Raw genomic sequence first — 22,880 nt, forward strand, 5'->3', positions numbered from 1 at the left:
AGTTGTAAGCAATGGTAATGGTTGTCGCAATGATGGTAATGACAACTATAATGATGATGATGACTGTAAAAGAAGAAGCAAATGGAGGCAGCGACCTTAAAGAGCTCTTTTCTCTCACTAATGGTAGAGTTGGCATGTCCTGTTTCCAATTAGAGGATTCCATCCCACAAATGTAAGCTACTTTAGCTGCGTGCACCAAAATCTTCAACAAGTTATTCCAGGATATTAAAGTTCAAAAAAAAAAAGTTTTTCTAGGATATTTTGATCAGGCCTATAACCCATAGATCCCATTCAAGCCCGAATGTTGCAATTTTCAGGTTGAGAGGGACCTTGTGTTTAGAGGAGGATTTGCATTAACATATTTCAAAACTCGAGGGCGAATTTTTTCTATCCAGGGGATAATGATGGAGATCAAGAGTTGGTAATTCAAAAATTAAATTTTATTTTGTATTTTAATTTCATGGATGTGGGTGTATGTTTTATTTTTCTTTAATAGAGTTAGTTTTTTTAGGAATTATAATGTGAGATTAATCTTTAACACTTAGTTTCTAATTTTTTTTTTATATTTTCTTTTCACATTTTAAAACTCGTGGCCGAGTTTTCTCCAACCAAGGTAGAATGATAGAGATCAAGAGCTGGGTGATTCAAAATTTTTTTTTTTTTTTTATTTCATAGATGTGGGTGTACGTTTTTTTTTTCTTTATTAATGTTCATCTTTTTGGAATTGTAATGTGCGGTTAATGTCCAACACTTAGTTTCTAAATTTTTTTCGTAGTTTCTATTTTTTTGTTTTCTTGTTTAGTATTCACTAGTTAATATTCATGGGTACTGTTCATTATTTACTATTCATGTGGATATTTTGAAAAATTTTATTGTTTAGAGACATTTTATAGTCTTAAATTGTTTATTTAGATCTTAAGTTAACTTTAGGGTTTCATAGGATTATAAAAGGTCGGACTTCACATTTTAGGATGCTTATGTTGCTGAAAGAAATTTTGTTTTATGAAAGAAGAACGTTCTCTGGGCTTGATTTACAACCACGCTTTTTCTCTATTATTGCTGTTTTTTATTTGTTTGAAGTTCAAGGACAAGATGGATTAAATTCCCAGCTTTCCACCTTGCATCACTCTCTCTCTCTCTCTCTCTCTCTCTCTCTCTCTCTCTCTCTCTCTCTCGCTTCAACCTTGAGGCAGCAAGTACCTCCCCTTTCTTCATGTCTTGCCTCTCTCTCACTCTCTCAACCTGTTGTTGTGAGGCAGCAAGCAACTCCTCTTTCTCTCTGTCTCTTCAACCTGTTGTTGTGAGGCAGCAAGCAACTCCTCTTTCTCTCTGTCTCTTCAACCTGTTGTTGTGAGGCAGCAAGCAATTCCCCTTTCTTCAACCGTCTTCTGTTCATTCTGGCTTGCCTCTTTCCCTTTCTCTCACTCTCTCTCTCTCTCTCTCTCACACATACACACACATGCACACACACACTCTCTCAGCCTACCCTCTTTGTTTGTCTTTCCTTACCAGATTCAGCGCGCTGCTGGTTTGGTCTCTTATACGGCTAACGCTCGTCATCTTCCTATCTTCTAATAACATCTGGAAGATATTGTAGCCTTCTCCAGTGGTGCCTTGTTCAATTGTAGACTCTTGAAAAATTCTTGGTTGCTTTTGACTATATTCTAGGGATTATCTGGAGGATGGTATAATTGGATCTCAAGGGGGATTCAAGAAAGGGGATGCTACTCTTGAGCAGGTTAGGATTTCTTGATTCAATTAGTGGTTCCATCCTTTAGGAGGAGATAAATACAAATTATTTAACTAACTACCGGATAGATTTTATTGCTGAATCCGAGACAATATCAATATCTTAAGAGGACTTGCTTCCTTTCCTATGTGTGAAGCTTCATGAGGATTACAAAGGCTTCAAGAAATAGACACTTCTTGCTTATCTCTGTGTCATGTACTTGATGAGATCAAAGAGAATGGTCAAATTTCCTTCAATTATTCTAACAATTGATAATTTCCATTTGGTTCAGTGGTATTTATCCAATCCATTGAGAGGTTAATAATTTAGTATGTGCTCCATCTAGTTTTGTATTTTCATTTTTGATGGAGGGTGAAATTATTCTAATTTTTAATTTTTATTCAATTTTGAAAGATTTATATTATAGTTTTAGTTTTAGGGTTTATTTCTAGGGTTTTTTAATTTGTTTAGAAATTCTAAGGCTTTATAATTTTTTGTTTAAGTACTACTCACAAGTACTATTCATGAGAACTGTTCATTGGGGTACAACTATTATTACGAATTTGAAGTTTACTTCGGATATATGGGTCAATGTATTGTTTGTTTGGACATTTTCTACATGAAACATTAAGTTATAATATATTAGAGGTAAGTGCGGCCTTGAGGGGTCCATTCCATATGATTTTTAGAAATTGAAAGAGAGAAAAACTTAGGCTTTTGGAAAGCTTTGGGTATGGAGAAGAAACCTTAGGTTTCTTTGAATTGTGCTTGTGTTTGGTTTGTTTCTTGCTGATTTTATTGTTCCTTCAAATTTTCCTTTATCAATTTGGTATCAGAGCCCGACGATTCGTACAGATAGTACTGTAGCATGTTATTGTAGCACATTACTTGAGGAACAATACTGTAGCGTCTATTTTTGTGCTCTAGATCATCAACAAATCCTAGGTCTTACTGATTTCAGTAGGTTTTTGTTGATCATTTGCTTAGGGTTTGTGATTTCGGTGATCCCCAGGCGACAGGAAGGGGTCGTGCAAGGGGGGTTTCGTAGATCCGCTCTGTGATCCCAGAGATGAGAGAATTGAGGAAATTGAAAGGTAAATTTAGCAACTAATGCAGGAGTTTACCAGCCTCAATAATAAACAACATGGTGATCTCTCATCCCAAGAGGATCTAAAGTACAAACCTTTTCACTTTCGGGTTCCATGTGGGGAATCCAGTAATGAGGATCGTGATAGAAGACCTATATATGGGGAACATCACTCTAGGGCAGTGATTAAAAAATCGTCGAGTCATCATGGACTCGGCCAATTCGACACGGGAATCAGTCAGCTCGTATCGATTCTAGCGTAAAATCGCAAATCGTCCGTGTCTAGAAACAAGTCGTACGAGTCGAACGACTTTCACGTCATGGACCGGTTCGTGACGTCATTAACACGGGCAAATTAGCCGAGTCAGGCATAGACACGTGGACGCGCACGCACGTACACGCGTGAACACTCATGCAACAGCGTCCATGGAGTGCCTGCCTTCCACACGCGCGCAATGTAACGCACTACCCGTGAACATTTTAAAACTACAATGCTTTTCCATAGGCTTCGTTGTGGGATAATTAGCTAGGCGGTCTTGAGAAGCTAAAGCAATATATATATTTTTTTGTTATATGAAAGTAGACAAATACGCTGCAGTGGTATGATGGGTAGCTCTTTCAATTTTCTTACTAGGGGTTGTAGGTTCGAACCCCCTCTCAACCGCAGTACAATTTTTCGTCAAAAAAAATATATATATAAAAAGAAGTTATAAAAATAAGCGGCATTGGATTTTTTATCAAAAAAAAAAGTTATGAAAATATAAAAAAAGTTAAAAAAAAAAAAGAAGTTATAAAAATAAAAAAAAATTATCTTGACTAAAAAAAAGGAGTTATAAAAATAAAAAAAAATTATCTTGACAAAACATAAAATTATGACAAGAAATAAAAAGTTATATTGTCAAAAATATAAAAATCATTTTAACAAAAAATTAATTTTTGTCAAAAAATAAACCTTACTTCAGCAAAAAAATAAAACTTATTTTGACAAAAAAGTTACATTGATAAAAAAATAAAAGTTATGACAAATGAAATAGTCTATTATTCTTTTTATTTTTTTTTAAGATTTAATATTTTTTAATATTAATTATATATATTTATTTATTTATTATGATATACAAATATAAAGTACATATAATATTTAATTACATATAATTACAAAAATAAAATGTTATATAATAATTTAAAAAAATTAACATAATTATATGAAATTGTTTGTTTATGTGAATAACTTAAATATAATTATGTTAATTTTTGTCAATATAATTATTTTTATATACACTAAATTATTTTTAAATGATATGGAAGTTTTTTACTAATATTTTTAAATTATTTTGATTTAATATTATAATACTATATTATAATTAATAGTTATAATTAGGGATTTAAAAAACAATGAGTCAACTCGGTGGTGGTAATTACATTATATGATAAAAAACGAAAAAATTATTAATAATAGTAATTGGGTGCTCATCACCCCTATCTTCAACCAAAAAAATCTAAATTTACCTACCCAAATAAATCATAAAAATTCTATTAGGCTATTATATCACGAGATTATTTCATTATATAATTATTAATTAATTAAGTAGTTAACTGAGATTAAAAATTAGTACTAGCTCATAGAATATTAAAAACCAAAAATAATACTAATTCTAGTTATTGAATATTAAAATATATTAGTTTAGAGGATATTTGAAGAGAGAAAAATAACACTAACTCATACCACTTTAGAATTTATTTTTATATTGATAACCAAATCTTTTATTTTTTAATTTATTTGCATTATAAATTATGTGATATACTATTTTTTCTTCCAGTTGTCAATAATACATTTTAAATTAAATGATATTATAAGATATTTTGGATTTGTTATTATTTGTATAATAAAATAAACTATAAAATATAAGCCAACAATTTCAATTTCAGTATATAATACTATAGTTAGGTTGTAATAATTTGGGTTTTTTTTAGCAGAGTAGGGTTTTCCGCCAATTCGAGATTTTGGTGGCCATTTTTTCATCGATTTAATCCACTCGTTATTATAGTCCAGTATAATTATATATTTCATTCATGATAATTCTATTATTTTTCTTTTGTGTGATGTAAATTTAATAGTTAACCTAAGTTCATACAGGGAAAGAACATCTCAATATTCGCAAATTGATGAAAAAATGAAACTTAATAATGTAGTACCCCCATTTTTTATTGGATTCCTACAAAATAACATTTATAATGAATTTTGATAATTTTTTTAGATTTTTTTTAAGGCTTAATTCGACCGATTCAGCCGATTCCCTATTCGGATCGCTGATTCACTGATCCGGATGGGTTTTTGAGGTGCCCGATCCGGGGCACCGATCCGTTTTTTAAACCACTGCTCTAGGGTTTTCGATTTGAAGGATGAGATTTTTTATTTTGACACAGATTGCATAAAAAATCAGCAAGTTATAGGTTGGATTCACCACAAATCTTTGATATATACTCTGATGAATAATAAGATCTTTTAAGAGATCTAATCTATTATAAGTATCAAGATGATGATGAAAAGATCTTGGAAGAGGGTGAAGAATATGGGGACAAGGTAGCAGTAGGAATGATTCAAATCATGGCATTTGAAGATTTCATTAATATCGAAGAGATAGAGCATTCAAGCAATTTAGTGTATTGGAATTAGAGTAGCACATATGAAATGTGGTCAACTCATAAACCGCAAATTGTGGCCCTGATTTCAACAAAGAATGAAATAGAAGTCGAGAAAACCAATGAAGGCCAGAAATTTGAGTTTGGAGTATCTTACATGATTTTTAATGGGAGTTCAAGAATAGACGAATTTGATAAATTTGCATCAATTCCTCAATATACATATGAAGATCTGTTTCTTGAGATTTTTTTTTTTACACGACTAATATATGTGCCGACAAAGAAAAAGAAGCTTGCAGAAGGTGGTTTTGATGTTGAATTTATCTTAGCACACTTCAAAACTCGTGGACTAGTTTTCTCCAAGCAGGGGAAAATGATGGAGAGCAAAATTATTCTTAACTTTTATTCAATTTCAAAAGATGTTTATTATAGTTTTAGTTTTAAGGTTTATTTGCAGGGTTTTATTTAGGATTCGAGGGTTTTATATTTTTTGTTTACTTCATGAGTATTACTTACTGTTCATGAGTATTGTTCATGGGTACTGTTCATATTGGTACAACTATCATTACGAATTTTAAGTTTAAGTTAGGATATATAGGTCAATGTATTATTTGTTTGGACATTTTTTGTACTTGAAATGTTAAACTATAACATAAATGAGGTGTGTGGGGCCATGAGGGGGTCATTCCATGCGATTTTTGTAATTGAAAGATAAAAAGCTTAGGATTTTGGAACCTTAGCTTGGGGTATGGAGAAGAAACCCTAGGTTTCTTTAAATTGTGCTTGTCTTTTGTTTGTTTCTTGCTGATTTTACTATTCCTTCAAATTTTCCTTCATCAATTTTGCATTTGACCAAGGGAATGACTTCAAAAGATACAATGCTCTAGCACTGAGTTTTAGTGGTATATGAAATTGGATATATGAATATTGGATATCCATAAGTTTTGGGACATTGTTTGGTGGTAGTAGTGGCTTTATTTACATAATGATACTATTTCTCTTGAACATGCTGTCATATTTCTTTGTTTTTTATTGTGAGGCAAACAAATGAATGTCGCTGATTTTTTATCTTGAATTTTTACTTTGATGGTTAATTTTTTTGTAAAGAATTAACATTCAAGTTATGAATATTGGCTATTTGTAAGTTTAGGCGAATGCTATCGAGTGATTTAGCTTATTGTTTTATGGTTAATATTAAATGCAATTGTAATGCATCTGCTACTAATGATTTTGCTATTTTTCATATTTTATGTTTTCTTGTCTCAGTTTATATGATCATATCTATCTCAGTTCTGACCTTATCCTGTTTTTTTTCATTTCAGCTATCCACGCACTGAGAGCACAGCTTACCCAGCTACATTTGATTTTAGAAGCACTCTTGCAGCTCAACTTGATAATCCTACATGGGGAAGTTATGTACAAGCTCTACTAGCTGATGGTTTTAGTAGACCCCGAACAGGAAATGATGCAGGTGACCATCCTCCTGTAACTCCAATGCGATTGGCAACAGAAGATATGTTGGGGAGTGACGCATGGAGATTGTACCAATACGTAACTCAACACTTTATTGGGACTGTGAGTCCTGATTGCAAGTACTTAAGTTACGGTTCTTAATTTTGCCTTAAAAGTTTATGTTGGTTGTTTCCTTCAGTCACATCTTACATTTATGTTGTGAAAGATTGGAACATTGCATAATTTTATTTTTGTCCACCAGGCAGTTTATTTGATAAGTGACAAGTGAGCCTTCCTTCATGCTTGCTATTTTTGTGAAATTTAAAGTGCTCGAGGCTTGATCTTAGTTGTAGCAGTGATACTAGGACTAGTAATCGATGTCCTGGTCAGTCATTTGGTCAAAGATTAGCATAATGGCGATTGTGCTATTTACTTAATCTATGACATACTTTTAAATGTTGAAAATAGATACTTGGTCGATTTCCAATGTGTGTGAAATGTGTTACCATGTTCTTGTGTCTTCTAGTATGCAAAATTGTGATTTGCCCAACATGAGGGAACAATCTCTGTAATAGCAGAAGAAAACTTTCCATCTGCCTGTGAAGATAAATCTCACACTATTCTTGAGGTTTGAGACATAGTTACTGGGGTCGCTTATTTTGATAGGCAATTCTCCCATAACGCATCTCTTAGGGATCTCGACCCCTCCTATTAGGTATCCCGATTCCTACTGTTAGGGATCTCGATTCTAACCTTAAAAACCAAGAGAACAATCAAATGGTTCTGTGTATAGCCCATAGTTGTGGGAACCTTGGGGTTAAGGCCACGGTCCCACCTTGGGAATGCAATCCTGCGGTTCCTCCAAGGGATCTTAGAAGGAGCTGGGTTTAGAGAAATTGGGATCTCGGTCCCTATAAAATGGGATCTCGGTCTATATGTTTGTAGGATTCCTCCAAGGAGAGGAGATATACTATTAAGGAACAACTGGCCTTCTCCTTGGTACTATAGATTTATTTCTTTAGAATATGTGAAACTATAGTGCATATCACATTGTGGTATACTAGAATTATGGTATTAAAAATCCATTCGCTTTGTGGCGGGGGCGAAGCTAAACTATATGTCTATATCACAGTAAGTCAATTTATGATTTATTAAATAATGTTATTATAGTAAACTAGAGTACTATAACTAGGGCATTGGTAATAAGCTAAGGTGTATGATAAAGGATTGAGCAAGCATTAGCTTGATCCTAATTTTATCATATGCTATTAATTGATCTCGTTTTATTTATAGTGGAGCTTAAATCCCTCCAAGTCAAAACCTTGATCCCACTGACATGGGATCTCACTCCCAAGTATCCTAGGATCTAGCTCCTTAACATGCTAAATATGTGGACGCCGATCCTAACCCTAGGGAGCTTCCACTCTCTAGGGGTTCGGTGTTCCCCGAACCAATCGCCCTCTCGAACCTGCTCCTGCCTCCAACAACTATGGTATAGCCAGCTAGCAGCAAACTATACTTTTTATATAGTTGCAATGCTTACTTTCAATAAATAATGAGATCCCTACTTTAAAGAATATGTATAAGCCTAAGACTATCATACTACAATCTAAGATAAGTGGCAAGACCCCAAAAGTTGGGATAACAATCCCAAGACGTCTGGATTAAGATCCCCAAAGGTTGGAATCTTGATCCTTAACATTTGGGGATCTCCATCCCTAACATGTTATTGTATGGACAGTGTTCCCAACCTTATGGATCTTCTAGCATTTCACAATCCCCCGCTCCTGATCCCGGTACCTTTCTTGCTCTAGATCCCAACAACTATGGTTTGAAATATGTGACTTTTCATTCTACTTGTCATCCTTTTATGCTATCGTACTTCATACTTAGTTTCTCATGTTTTTTGTTTGCTTAAATAACTGGTTGCTTTCACTTATACCCAAGCAAATGTATGTGTTTGTGAATTTCAGTAGTATTCCATGTGAAGTTATGTATCCCATGGCTTTATGTAGTCTTATTTTCGTCCTACCATACCGTATGTAGAACATGAGTTAACTTGATAACGCATCTTCTTTGAAGCATTATGCATTTTCAGGTTCTTAATAGCACTATATCCATTCGACAAATATTATACTCATGTATAATAACTGTCTTGGAGCTTCCATTAAAGGACTTCCATTGGAAGTGATTTTGACTTCACACCTGCTTTAATGCTTAATGAGCTGACTTACTAAGTAACCGGAAAACAATCCTGAGTTTTTTAGATGCATTCCTAAAAAATAATGTCATGAAGGGCATTTTTATAGAGTCGCTCAAGGTAAACATAAACTGTAGACAGAAATTCCCTGCAATGATTGGACTCCCTTCTGTGGTTGTTTCTGAGATAGTAAATTCCATTGCGCCTTACGCAAATCAACCACTGGCTTTTTAATCATTATCACGTCACATTTTCCAGAAAAAGTTTTTGGAATACTTTGGAATGCTAGAAACAAAATGCCGTTGGCGACCAGTGATGAGGCGACCAGAGATGTCCCCTTAGAAATTACCCCTATTTACTAAATATACAAATTGCAAGAACACCTATATGTTGCTATTTGTATGCAAATGAAGAGCCACAATATACAGTATAGATCAAGGGAGCCAGGCATGATGACGATTCTGAGTAAGTTGATTCAAACATGGCTTGTTAGTGGGGGGTGGGTAATTAGCTGCATGTCTGTATTTGACCTTGGGCAATGAGGTTTTGTCTTTGCCATCAAGAAAGACAATAAAAATAAATTTGCATGTAACAGAGTTGGTTTGACTTAAAAAGCACACCAATGAAAATCACTTTACAGTATTTTCTGGACTAGAACCTCTTTGGAATCATGTTTGGGGATGTTCAATTTGGAATCAAATAAGATAAAGTTGGACAGTACATATATTATCTTGGTCATCTATATTTCCTCAAATTTAACAAAATTTTAGGATAAAGTTGGAGAGTACATATATTATCTAGGTCATCTATATTTCCTCAAATTTCACAAAATTTTACAGTTTTATGGGTCTAGAAAGAATTCAACTTCTCGTTTCTTATGTTTTAGATCAAGCCAACCTTCTTTTTTTCGGGGGGATTCCCCAATTGCTTATAAGAGTATAACCCCATATTCAAAATTTCAACTCTTCTGGACCAGCAAGTCTGGAACTGGACTACTATTTAAACCTGGTTTACCATTCTCTTCCGCTTTGTAAACATCTGCAGCTAACTCAATTATGATCAATATTCATAAAATCTCCAATTAGCTCCTATCAAGTTGAACTACCTTGTTATCAACCGCAAACACCATCATGATTTTTAGTAGTACTATTTATCTTCATTGTTTTGATACAATGTCAGGAAGCTGTACATCATATACAGACACAAAATGATCTGCTGCATGTTTTAGGAAAAAGAGATCAATATGTGTCACATGCAAAATGAGTAAACAGCAACTATAAACCCACAAAAATTGAATGACCCATGTGTTCTGTAATGCATATGTTTCTCAAGCTCAAGTCTCAACAAGCTTCCATTGTGGGATTCATGGTTGTTTAAGGTTCATTTTCCTCCACTTGACTCATTGGGCCCTAGAAAGTCGTGCACAATTTTGAACATTTCTTCATGGATTGTCTTATCTAAATTGCATTAAAACCTGATGATCTGAGGATAGATCAGTTCTATTTTTGTGACAAATATTCTACTTAGTACATGGATTTAAGATTGTCATTCTTATGCTATAAACTGAAGCAAGTCTCTTTTGTCATTGCAGGACAAAAATTGATTTCTCGGCTGGGGGGGAGCTATTCTACTGTATAGGGCTACGAGTAACTTCCCAAGGGTTTACATCTGTTATGCCTTGGATGGCTGTAAGTGAAAAACATCTTCCTAATTTCACCCATGGGGAGCTGATAGGAGTTTCAAAAGTTGACTTGTTTGAGGTATGTGAGTAAATCTAAGACGAGATGCTCTACCACTACTACATCTTGTCAATAAATCACTCTTGTGATCATTTTTTTCGAAAATGTGAACTTGATCATTCTTGTATGATCATGGTTAAGTTTCATGCGTCAATGATTGATATCAAAGATGCCAGGCATGGCCTTTATGAACGCAGGTTGTGTTTTTCCCATATGCACAGTTTTCAGCTGTATCCAAGGCAATTTATTATGTTGTCTCATGGTACTAAACTGTGACCATGTGATTAAATGTTATTTACTTGCAGGGGTGCACCTCCCCTCCAGATTATCTGAGTGAGAGCGAGCTGATATCTCTTATGGAAAAGCATGGTATAGGCACAGACGCATCTATTCCAGTACATATTAACAACATATCTGAGCGCAATTATGTACAGGTCCGTAAAGTTCTCCAACTTATTTTCTGTCTTGAATGTGTTTACGTCTTGTTTCTATGCTTGGACTTTACCTGTTCTTTCCCATTTTTTATTGTGTTAGTGAAATGCTTGTTGCTGTGGTTTCTGCCTGTGAATATTCTGCGTATGGGTGAATTGTAGGTTCAAGCAGGGAGGAGATTGGTCCCCACAACTCTAGGAACCACACTAATCAGAGGATATCAATGTATTGATTCAGATCTCTGTTTGCCTGATATCCGCGGCTTCATAGAGCAACAAATCACCCTAATTGCAAAGGGACAAGTTGATCATGTTCTTGTTGTACAGCATGCAATGCGCCAGTTTACACAAAAGTTCTCTTATTTTGTTGAACATGTGAGTATATCTTTACCTCGAACCATTTAGCCATATGTTTGGCTTTTTAGATTTGCTAATTTAATTTATTTCCTTTGGTTATGTTGTCTCAGAGATTGTAGAATAAAACTCCTTTCTTCTGGGGTAGTTTAGCTGGGTTGGAACCTTAGTTACCAGGATCAGGATCAGATGTGGCATCAGGATCCAGACTGCAGGATCATGACTAGCATGAAACTCCCTATGGCAGGGATCACGGTCCTTACACTCTGAATCTAGGGATCCCAATCATAATATGAGGAGGGCATTGATCCAAACTTAATTGGGATCGAATAATAAATTTTACGGGACCGAGCTCCATCTGGTTAAAAATCAAGGCTGTCAAGAGCACTTAACTAGCACAATCGTATGGATATACTACTATACTATATACTGCACTACTGTACAAGAATACACTGTTCTACCATTCTGTGATACTATGCGACACACTATATTCTCCTACACTTTACTATGTAATATATTCTGTAGTATACTGCTAGACTAACTTTACTACTATACTACCCTATACTACAATGCCATGGAATACGGATCCCCCATAACTCAGGATCTCGATTGTGATTCCAAAGTTTAAAAATCGTGGAGTGAGAATCCCCTCTCTGGGGTGTAGGAGCAAGGTTTTGGAGTGCAATCGACCTCCTGGTTGGATGATCCTGACAATTATGATTTGAACTATCCAGTTTGCCTATGTGCTCAAACCTGGTTATAAAATTATGTTGTAATTATGATGGTGTCTGGAATACCCTTATGCCAGTTTTGTATCTGCCAGTTGATCCCAGTGTAGGTTGATCCAGGTATTGACCAACTCACAGAGAGTACTGTGAAGCCTGTTTTACTAGCATCTAAGTGCCCTTTCTAATGTGTTTACCACCTGATTCCAATTGTTATGAATTCCCTAAAATATAGTCCTATGACTTATCTAACAAAACATGGGGAAGGGATCATGATTCCAGGGGAAAAAAATGAGCATGGCAAAGGATGTTATGTCTTGCTTTATGAATGAACTTAGCAAAAACTGAATATGGTCCTATGACTTATCTAACAAAACATGGGGAAGGGATCATGATTCCAGGGCAAAAAAATGAGCATGGAAAAGGATGTTATGTCTTGCTTTATGAATGAACTTAGCAAAAAATGCTTGTTTACCTATGCTTTCCCAACCAACTTGCCCACCACCGTGCACACACACATACAGATAATAAAGAAGTTTGTTTCTTTATAGAAATTTTGTATGTTTTGCTAATTGTTCATTGTCAATATGGTCTCATGCATCCTCCATCTATGGGTACTGTCAATATGGTCTCATGCATCCTCCACAAATGTCAATCTTTGAATTGATTAATTGTCTATGTTGTTTGCACATCATTTTTTGGAGAAAAGTTGCTTTTTTTTATTTTTTTGTGTTGGTACCATACAAAATTTACGGACTAAGTTTTAGTACACAAACATCCATTTTTATCATTGCTATGAACTTTTATGGGAGGTAAAACCTGTTTTTTTCTTTGTCTTGGCAGAAGGAAATGGCTCTTCTCAGATTAGTACATTCATTTATTTTTATTGTTAATAGTCATGATTCGTGCCAATAGAAAAAGGTTATAAGTATGTTGATGGATTCATGTTCTTTTTGGATAAGTCAGTGGGGGAGAAGGTCCCCCTACCCGTTTTTCATTAATAAGTAAAAATAGAAAGTTTACAACTCATTACTTTACAACCCTAGAACAAGGCACCTGCGCTAAATCATGATTTAAAGTAAGGCAAATGAAATCCGGTGGACAAGACCGCCAAACACTAGCGCTTCCAGACAGGAAGTAGCCATCTTTGTAAGAATATCAGCCACCATGTTAGCCTCACAAAATAAGTGGGAAAGGGATCACCCACAATAAGAAAGACGTTGTTGACAATTTGCTGCAAATCGTATATAAGTTCCATGGAGGTCGGCATCAATTTGATGGATTCATGTTAACAGTAATATGTCACACAAATTGCACTCTTTGCTCTGAATAGTTTATTTTAAGAACAATCTGTAATTTGCCAAAAAGTTTTCAAGGTAACCTAAACTCAGACATTTAAATTTGGTATTTTTCAAATTTCTAAGAGATCTATGTGAGAAAACTAGATCCCGTTTTGCATTCTTAGCATCCAGATTGGTCCCACATTTTTCCCATTTGTATGATCTGTAAATTCATGTGAAAGCTTTCTATGCTTGATGAGTATATGTCTAGATGCTTGGCTTCCCATTCATAGATGATGAAATGGCACCTAATTTGAAACTGGTTATCACATGTCTTTTGTTGGCATGTTGAGAGACGGTAAACCGGACACTAAAGAACTCCATATGGCTTCCCATGGCTACGATGCACACCACACTTGAGCAATCATATATTCATGTAATTGAGTTTTGATTTGATGAATTTTCATGTTACTATTGATGTATAATTTGGCTTTGTAAAGTTGAATAGTACTGAATTTTTCAAGAGAGTATTGTATATGTCTAATCTTGAGTTCTATCTTTGAGGATATACTTGTTGAAGTGTAAGGGACCTAGATAGAGTTGTATCCTCCTTTTCTAAGTATATTTTGACGCATTGATCTTCATGTAACAACAACTACCTTTTTGTTTTTTTCATTTCAAGAGTTGTGAGTCAAGTGAGTTGTTAGATTTTTAAAAGTTGTATACTTAATCTTGTATACCTTTGCACTTGTATACCTTTGTACCTGTTTTATGTGTATTGGTTTCTTATACACCAAACATAGAAAACTGAATGCATATAAATCATTAAATTAATAGTATGGAGATATTCTGTCTAGTCTCGTTTTAGCAATTAAAGTGCATCTTTCACAACAATAAATTGAAGTACATCTCGCGCTTAATGAAAATTAAAGGAAAACAAATATTGCTTCATTGGTACAGTGAGTAAAAAGTGGAGCCACCACCTGGTAACTTCCATACATTGTGTCTCTTACCTCATTAATGTTTTGCTATTCATTGGATTTGGTTCAACAGTAATGTTGTTTTGCCTTATGCGAAGATTGTTAGTGTATAAGAAACTAATACACGTAAAAGGGGTTCAAGGGTATACAAGACAATGTGTACAACTTTTAAAAAATCAGTAACTCACTTGATTCACAACTCTTGAAAAGCAAGGTTATTGTTGTTACATGAACATAAAGGCTTCAAAATACACTTATAAAGGGAGGATTCAACTCCGTCTAGGTCCCTTACACGTCAACAATTCTATCCTCAAAGATAGAACTCAAGACTAGACATACACAATGGCTCTCTTGAAAATTCAATGACATTCAACTTTACAACACCAAATTATACATCAATTATAATATGAAAATACATCAAATCAAAACTCAATTACATGAAAAAATATTGCTCAAGTGTAGTGTGCTACATAGCCATGGGAAGTCATATGAAGCTCTCGATTGTCCGGTTTACTGCCTTGGGACTTATTAATGTGCCAATGGGAGACATGCGATGGCTAGACTTAAGATCGGTGCCATTCATCATCTATTAATGGGAAGCCAAGCATCTAGACAGGTATTCATCAAGCATGGAAGGTTTCTTATGAAATTTCAGATCATGCATAGAGGGAAAAACATGGGACCAATCCGGATGCTAAGATTGTAAAACGTGATCTAGTTTACTCTCATATGTCTCTTAGAAAATCGACACAGTCTACCCTTGTAAAATCAAATTTTCAATGACACAATAAGGTGATCTAGCTCACTGATTTTAGTTAGAATAAACTCAGAAAGAAATCAGTGATGAAATCAAAAGGGAACTATTGCTCATAGATCAAGCACAATCGAGCATTGATCAACTAGTAAACAAATAGAAGATCAAGGGACAAATATATGATCATAGATCATCATATAATGCTGCTGGAATAGCAGTATTATAGCAGAGACATGAAGTATTAAAAGGAGGTATGAAAGTTGCTTACTCAAATAAGGAAGATCTCTTGATTAGTTGATCATTGGATTGAACTATGGAGCTTTGATCACCATTAATGAAATTCAATTGACCCTTGAAGGTGGCTGCTCTCTTTCTTGGTTGAAGATGAGTTTCTTGAGAGTGGAAAAAGGCTTCGGCATGCCACTTTTGGGAGACTATCTTAGTGAGAGAAACTAGTTTCTTGAAATGAGTTCAAAGGGGGTATTTATAAGCATTTCAAGACACATGGGATGAGATTCTTCTAGATTATGAATCATGGCCCTCCACGACTTCTACCAAAGGCTACAAAGAGAGGTTGATCTTAGCCCACCATTCACCATCAACCATCTTGATGTGTGGCATGGATTCAACACCGTAATCCTCCCTCTAATTCCCTCCCATTTCCCTTGTTATAAAAGGTATAAAACCATGATCAAGGGTATGTCCTTTATGGTATTTTGACCAAAATTGCAGCAAAATGAATATTCTAAAGTTCCCTCCAAATCACTTAAGCATGTGGGATCAATAAGATTATGCCACATGAGGCAAGTGGTTAAGTGCACAATGACTAAAAACCCGTAAGGTAAGGATCAGTGTTTCAAAAAGCGCTAGGCAGTGCCTAGGCGGGCGTCCAGAACCTGGGCGGCCCAGTAGAAAGAAAAACATTATGGGGTTTTTGTCTCTCTCAAATAGGCTCTAATGCCCCTTTAGTATTAAAAAAATGATAAAAAAATGTCCTGAACGAGGGGTATTCTGCCCTTGGGTAGGGCATAGGCCTTGGGCAGCTGCCTAGGTAAGTTCAGGTGGCCGCCTAGGTGGGTTCCTGTGCACCTAGGGATATCCGCCTAATTTGACCGCCTAGGCTTGGGTGATGCTCCCAGGCCTTCTGGACCGCCTGGGCGGTCACCAAGGCACTGGGCGTCCACTTTTTAAGTCACTAATAAGGATGAATATTTCAAACCCCATACCCCTTCTAGAACATCCCACACATGTGCACTAACCCACTTGCTTTAGGCATTCAACATGTGCCTAAAAGCAATTTTCCAAATATTCCAATTTAACGAAAAAAACAAAATACATAGATAAAGAGGGAATAAATAAAATGACGTGGGGATCCCACATAGGATTGATGTCACCCCCATGTCATCTTCACTTGGGGGTGCATGGAATATGACATGTGGACACCCATTGGCCATTTGGGTGTCCAGTGTGGATCCCAGGGGACTGTCCTCAATCGTCATTTCATCCAAACAATTTTGAAAGGGATTTTCTTGAGTCAGATAAATCCAAAAACAATTCCCATAAATCCACAAAATTATTTTTAATGATTTTTCATTAAAACAAATCATTTTAACAATGATTAAAAATAAATACATGGGAAATTAGGATCCTTTGAGTCAAATTACAAAACGGAGCACTCCACTTGGCTAGTCCTTGAATCCAAAGTCACTTTTTTGGAAATGACCCAGCGGACTCATGACCCACAATGTTAAATCAAGGGCTCAAGATATTAGTCATATTAAAGTCAAGTCAATGTGTGACTCTGAATTCCAAGGTTAAGTGGATTTCAGGTGTACCCCCTAGAGGACATGCATACAAGAACAAGTTGTGGAGATTCCTCTCTTGGCACATGTGCAGCTCTATCTAATTGATCCATGAAAGAGCATACTTCCCATGAATTGTAACTGTATATGCACATGTCATGAGAAGGTTCTTAGAGTTAGAGATTTAGGTTAATGCCCTCTGTCAACCTTCTTGTATAGGATTTTCAATCATCAAGCTCATACGAACGTCATATTGTCTCGGCCCATCACATGGTCATGAAGCACATATCAAATAAAAGATATCAACCGACCTTGACTAAAAGGTAACCCTCAACCCTCTCTGTACCTTCCATATACCAAAACACCCCATGACCGAATCTAGGTTCCATGACTCTTGGTTCCACTGTGCCAAGATCCTAGAGTCATGTTGCTCTTATACTCCCACTCAAGTATAGAGCCATTGAAAATGAAGGAATTTAAGGCCTTGGAAGAACATAATTCCAACAAAGATAACTAGGGTGTTGAATTCTTTGTTTGGGCCTCATGTTTATGTTTGATCTTGTAATGACATTTGTAATGTAATCTTAAATGTTCAAGGATTAAAACATGGTCATTCACTAATCCTAACATCAGTAAGTGGGATTTCAAACCTTGGACGTCAGATCCAAGCTGCCAACCAGATCACCGTAGGCCATGGGAACCAAATTTATATTTGTTGCAAGTTATGATTTTTCACTTTCCCCAAAAATTTTAACTTGTTGACACTTTGGCTCTTCTATTTGTAAGATTTTAAGTTATTTACGTACGGACCTTATATACTTTAGGAAAATATGAGTTGCTCCTTTTATACTAGAAAATTTCAATCAAGGTCGGTCAACACGACCTTTTTTTTACAAAATTACCCCTCGGTCCGAGGATGTCATCTTCAGACCGCTTTCCTTTTTAAAAACTTAAGTTGTGGTCCAATGATGAAATTCGAGGACCGCTTTTTTTTCAAAACTTAAGTTGCGGTCTGAGGTTGAAATTCTTATACCTCTTTTTTTTTTGGAAACTATTTTCAAACCTTTTTGTTTCTTCAAAACTTAAGTTGCAATCCGAGGATGACATTCTCGGACTGCTTTTTTTTTTTGTTTCAAAACTTAAGTTTCGGTCTGAAAAAAACTTTAAGTTTTGAAATTTAGAAGTAGTTTGAGAACCACTTTTTTTTTCAGAATTTAAAAGCGGTCCAGGGATGGCATCCCTAAGTGCTTTTTTTTCTCCAAAACTTAAAGTTGCGGTCCGAGGATGGCATTCTCAGACTGCTTTTTTTTTTTCAAAACTTATGTTGCGGTTTGAGGAATAAAAAAACGGTCCGGGGATGGTATCCCCGGACGAAGGGGTAATTTTGTCAAACAAAAGTCGAGTTGACCGACCTTGATTGTAATTTTTGGGTATAAAGGGAGCAACTCATATTGTCCTAACTTATTTAAGGTATGTACGTAAATAACTCTTTAAGATTTATTTGTTTTCATTGTTCCATGTGCTTGACAGATTGCAGACGTGGATGCATTGTAGCAAGTTCTGATTTTACACTTTGGCTCTTCTATTTGTAAGATTTATTTGTTTTTATTGTGCCATGTGCTTGACAGATTGCAGACATGGATGCATTGTTTGAAGCACAGTTCTCTCCTTTGGCTGATTCTGGCCGTCTACTTAGCAAATGTGGAAAATGTGTCCGGTACATGAAGTACATCTCTGTACAGCCAGCACGTTTATACTGTGGAGCCTGTGAGGAGGTTTATTATCTTCCTCAAAAAGGCACTGTCAAGGTAATCTTTCCTTCGCATGAGATGATAGTGATCAAAGCTTTATAGGGCATTCCATTTCAACTATTGCGTAATGATTCAATTGTTGTTTACATAAAAACGGGAACATTTCATTGAAACCCCAAAAAAAAAAAGGAAATTCAATTTCATAATAGCCCCTCTCATTTTTCTTATCGCATGGCATTAATTTTTGGAAGCATATATCATCCCAGCCCTGAATTGGGAAAAGGCTATGATAATATGATGATGATGATGATGATAGCGTCCCAACCCCTCCTCACTTCCCTCCCATTGCTTTGTTATCTTTACCCCAATAGCTCCAAACAAAATATGCAACATTTTCCCAATCCTGTCTCTTTCTCTCTTGTCTCTCTAAGAAGCACGAGATGAGGAAGGGGAGTTGTTGAGGTAAAAATGATTTTCTGGCCAGCTATAAAGTAGGAAGAGGACAGATGTGAGGTGGGGTGGGATGATAAATACTTAAGTACTTATAAAAATACCTAAGTAGTTATAAATACTTAAGTACTTATAAATACTTAAGTACTTAAATAATTTTTGAGGGGTCCGTATGAAACTTTCCCCCAAAAAAAAACAATGATACTTGTAACATGCATGCAGGCAAACACTTGAGAACAAGATTGTGTGTCCATCTTTCCATTTTTTTTTATAGATTATCAATTTTCATTTTTTTTCCTTGCTAGTGCTTATTTATCATTTTTAAATGTTTAATGTTTTATGGACTCATAGTAACAATTTTTTGGGATTTTCTTTGATATATTTTGTTGGATAAATTTTGTGATTTTCTAGGGAAAATTGAAAAAAATATTAGTAGGGAACGTATCATTAAAATGATCAACCATCTCAAAAATTCATTGAGGTGTTCAAATCAACATATTTTTCAATGAAGAGGTTACTATAATTGGATCATTACTCTCAAAGACCTCCGTAATTGTTTGTTGAAAGTCCCCAAAATGCCCCTATGCTTGGGTTGGAATCTTCAGCAGGTTGGTTATTTTGGTAATTTCACATGTGTGGGTTAAGACTACCAAAATGCACCTAGTTCTGGGTTCCAAACTAGAACAAGTGACTATAATGAAAAAAATTACATTTTTAGGGTTTGGATTGATCATTTTAAAGTAACCACTTTGGTGATAAATTGATTTGACCCATAATTACTAAAATACCCCTACTTGTTTAGGATTGCATACCTTGAACGAGGATAGCTTGCACATTTTTAAATAAAATAGATGGAGAGGTGTTTGAGTAACATGATTTAAGTAACCACTTTCGTGATAAATTGATGATTTGTGCACCTCAGTGAATTTTTAGGTGGTTTGACCATTTTAATGATATTTTCCCTTAGAACTTAAAGAAGTTATAGGAAACAAATTAAATAGTCAAAAAACTTAGTAATAAAAAACTATGAAAACAATAAAAATATTGAAAATAAGTTTTTCAGTAGGGATAATGTCAGTCCAACTTGTGCTTTGAAAAAAGTGATATAAGTTTTGTTTACTTTAAAAAGGTGACTTAACTTTTAAATTTTCTATAGAAAGCGAGAGCTTGGAATCATCCTCCAGATTTTAGGATCTTTTTTTTTTTTTTTTTAAATTACTTATTGTAGATATAATTCAAATTCTGTGAACATATTTGTAGTGTAGACATCATTTTCCAAAAGTTTAGGATAACATTTTCATCCCATGGGATACCCAACATATGTGGCTTCTTGTCCAGTTCTTTTGAATATACTGTTATGAGTTTACTCGTACTGTTGTTATTTTTTAGTTGATTACAATTTTGATGAAGATATAGATTGATCTTCGATATTTATAAAAATGAGAAATGCCTATAGAACTTGGACACGCATATCCATAGTTTTTGGCACATGTCAAATATCAAGGAAATGACATGTGTCTCTCACACTTGAGAAACTTGAACATTTCTAAAATAACCATATTTGTTGAAATGTCTCCATGAGAGATCTTAATGTCACATAAAGTCTGCTATTCCCCTCCTATGAATTATATATGGACATGTCATGTCTAAGAAAGCCAATTTTGGGGTTTTATGTTTTGAACATACTTATCCATGATGGATGCTGACACTCATATCCTTACCTTTTCTAACATAGAGAAATGTTAAACTGTTTAAGTTCTTTATGAAGAATGCTCGTCATAAATTGTTGTACATAAATTTTTTATATGGAAGTTTGTTTTCCCATACTTTATTTTGGCATTCTACATAACTTTGACAGAAATTTAATTTTTTGGGGAAAGCTGTAAGAAAATATGTAAAAAAAAAAAAAAAAAACTGAGAAAAATCCTGGGTTAGTGTTTTGAGAATCATAATCACTTCAGTAATTATGATAATCATAAGAGATGTTCATAATTTTTCTTAGTAGGCCTGCAATTGGGGATCTTGCTTCGAAGATCTTGGAACATGGTTATCATGCATTTTCCTGTTCACACTTTTTGATTATTAGACATATGATTAACAATGTACTTATTTAATGTGGAACAGAAACACCCCCAAAATTTCTCCTAATAGAATAGTTTGGGCTTTCCTACACTAAAATCAAGAAAATGGAACAATGTGAATAGAACCTCAAGGACTGAATGTGACTGTACAGTTAAAAAGCATACATGTCCATGGATTTCTTCAAGCAAACACTGACAAACTCATTTCAGTACAATCTTCATTCCCTCAGTTCTCCATTGAGCTCCTGCTATATATTTCTTTCATCAGACCTTGTTTCTTTCAGCTATACAAGGAACTAGCATGCCCATTGGACAACTTTGAACTGGTGCTCTTTTCTCTATCTGGCCCTGATGCCAAGTCTTTCCCACTCTGTCCCTACTGCTACAACAATCCACCTTTCGAAGGCATTGGCACACTTTATGGCTCACTTGGCCCAGGCAGGTCAGGCAAAGGTGCAGGCATGCCCTGCAACCTCTGCCCACACCCCACATGCCGCCACTCAATGATCACACAAGGTGTATGTGCATGCCCAGAGTGTGATGGCACTCTCGTGCTCGACCCTGTTAGTGCTCCAAAGTGGAGGCTTTACTGCAACTTGTGCAATTGTCTTGTGTCTTTACCTCATGGTGCCTATCGAATTGCGACCACACAAGAGAGGTGTGTAGAATGTGAATCTACCCTCATTGAGATTGATTTTAACAAGAAGACGACACCTTTAAGCAATGGGGAGACGTTGCATAGAGGATGTATTTTGTGTGATGAGCGTTTGCATTCGCTTGTGGAGATGAAGCATGGGAAATCATTCTTTAGGGGAAGAGGAAGAGGTAGAGGGAGAGGCAGGGGAAGGGGAAGGGGGAGAGGAAGGGGGAGGGGCGGAAAGCATGAGGACCCAAAGATGAGCTTTCGGGATTTCTGATGAATGCCCCCTTTTTATGCATCATTTGTTTTTCTCTGTTTTTGTTGCCTTTGCAGCAACTATTGAGGAGAGAGTGCATGTATAACTTTCTGACCTCCAGTTGGAAGAACCACCCAAATCGGTTGAGTTGCCCCATTCTGTACCGTGTCATGGTTGTTTTCTCTTGGTGCATGTAAGGCAGTCACTTTAGCCCAAATGTTCCAAGTTCTTTTTAAACTAATTTGGGGCATGCATAATGTTTGTTACATAAATTTGTGAAATATTTATTTATTTGAGCATTCTCAATTTGTCTAATGTTGAGAAAGTAAGATAACTTTTTGTGAATATAAATGTAGTAGAACAGGCTAAGAAAGCTATGAGAGAGCAGTTCTAGAGTAGAATGGCTGGCAAAAGTCCTTAATATTTCGAGAGTTTTTTAGGCTGGCCAGTCACATGTTATGGCCTCTTTGGTCTGGAAAAAATCCATAGGAATTTGGTACAAAATTATGCGTCTGGTTGCCATGGATCT

The 22,880-nt window shown here is 35.5% G+C and overlaps 1 protein-coding gene across 6 annotated transcripts in view; it reads left to right on the plus strand.

Annotated features, from left to right (window-relative positions):
- The window catches only part of LOC18434980 (DNA topoisomerase, type IA, core), a 70,625-nt gene extending 47,959 nt beyond the window's left edge, over positions 1–22,666 (plus strand). For 5 of the 6 annotated variants that reach the window (XM_088870225.1, XM_088870228.1, XM_088870227.1 and 2 more), the window contains 6 exons: positions 6,779–7,055; positions 10,698–10,868; positions 11,153–11,281; positions 11,441–11,653; positions 18,802–18,981; positions 21,740–22,666. In XM_088870225.1, the coding sequence (XP_088726351.1) occupies positions 6,779–7,055; positions 10,698–10,868; positions 11,153–11,281; positions 11,441–11,653; positions 18,802–18,981; positions 21,740–22,372 (1,603 nt within the window). In that variant the 3' untranslated portion in view covers positions 22,373–22,666. The remainder of the gene's footprint in view (positions 1–6,778; positions 7,056–10,697; positions 10,869–11,152; positions 11,282–11,440; positions 11,654–18,801; positions 18,982–21,739) is intronic. The other variant, XR_016058086.1, reaches the window with a different exon arrangement.
- The last annotated feature ends 214 nt before the right edge of the window (positions 22,667–22,880 follow it).

Source organism: Amborella trichopoda, chromosome 6, assembly GCF_054954075.1.
Source record: "Amborella trichopoda isolate Santa Cruz 75 chromosome 6, AtrichopodaSantaCruz75HAP2 v2.0, whole genome shotgun sequence".
Taxonomy (NCBI): Eukaryota; Viridiplantae; Streptophyta; class Magnoliopsida; order Amborellales; family Amborellaceae; genus Amborella; species Amborella trichopoda.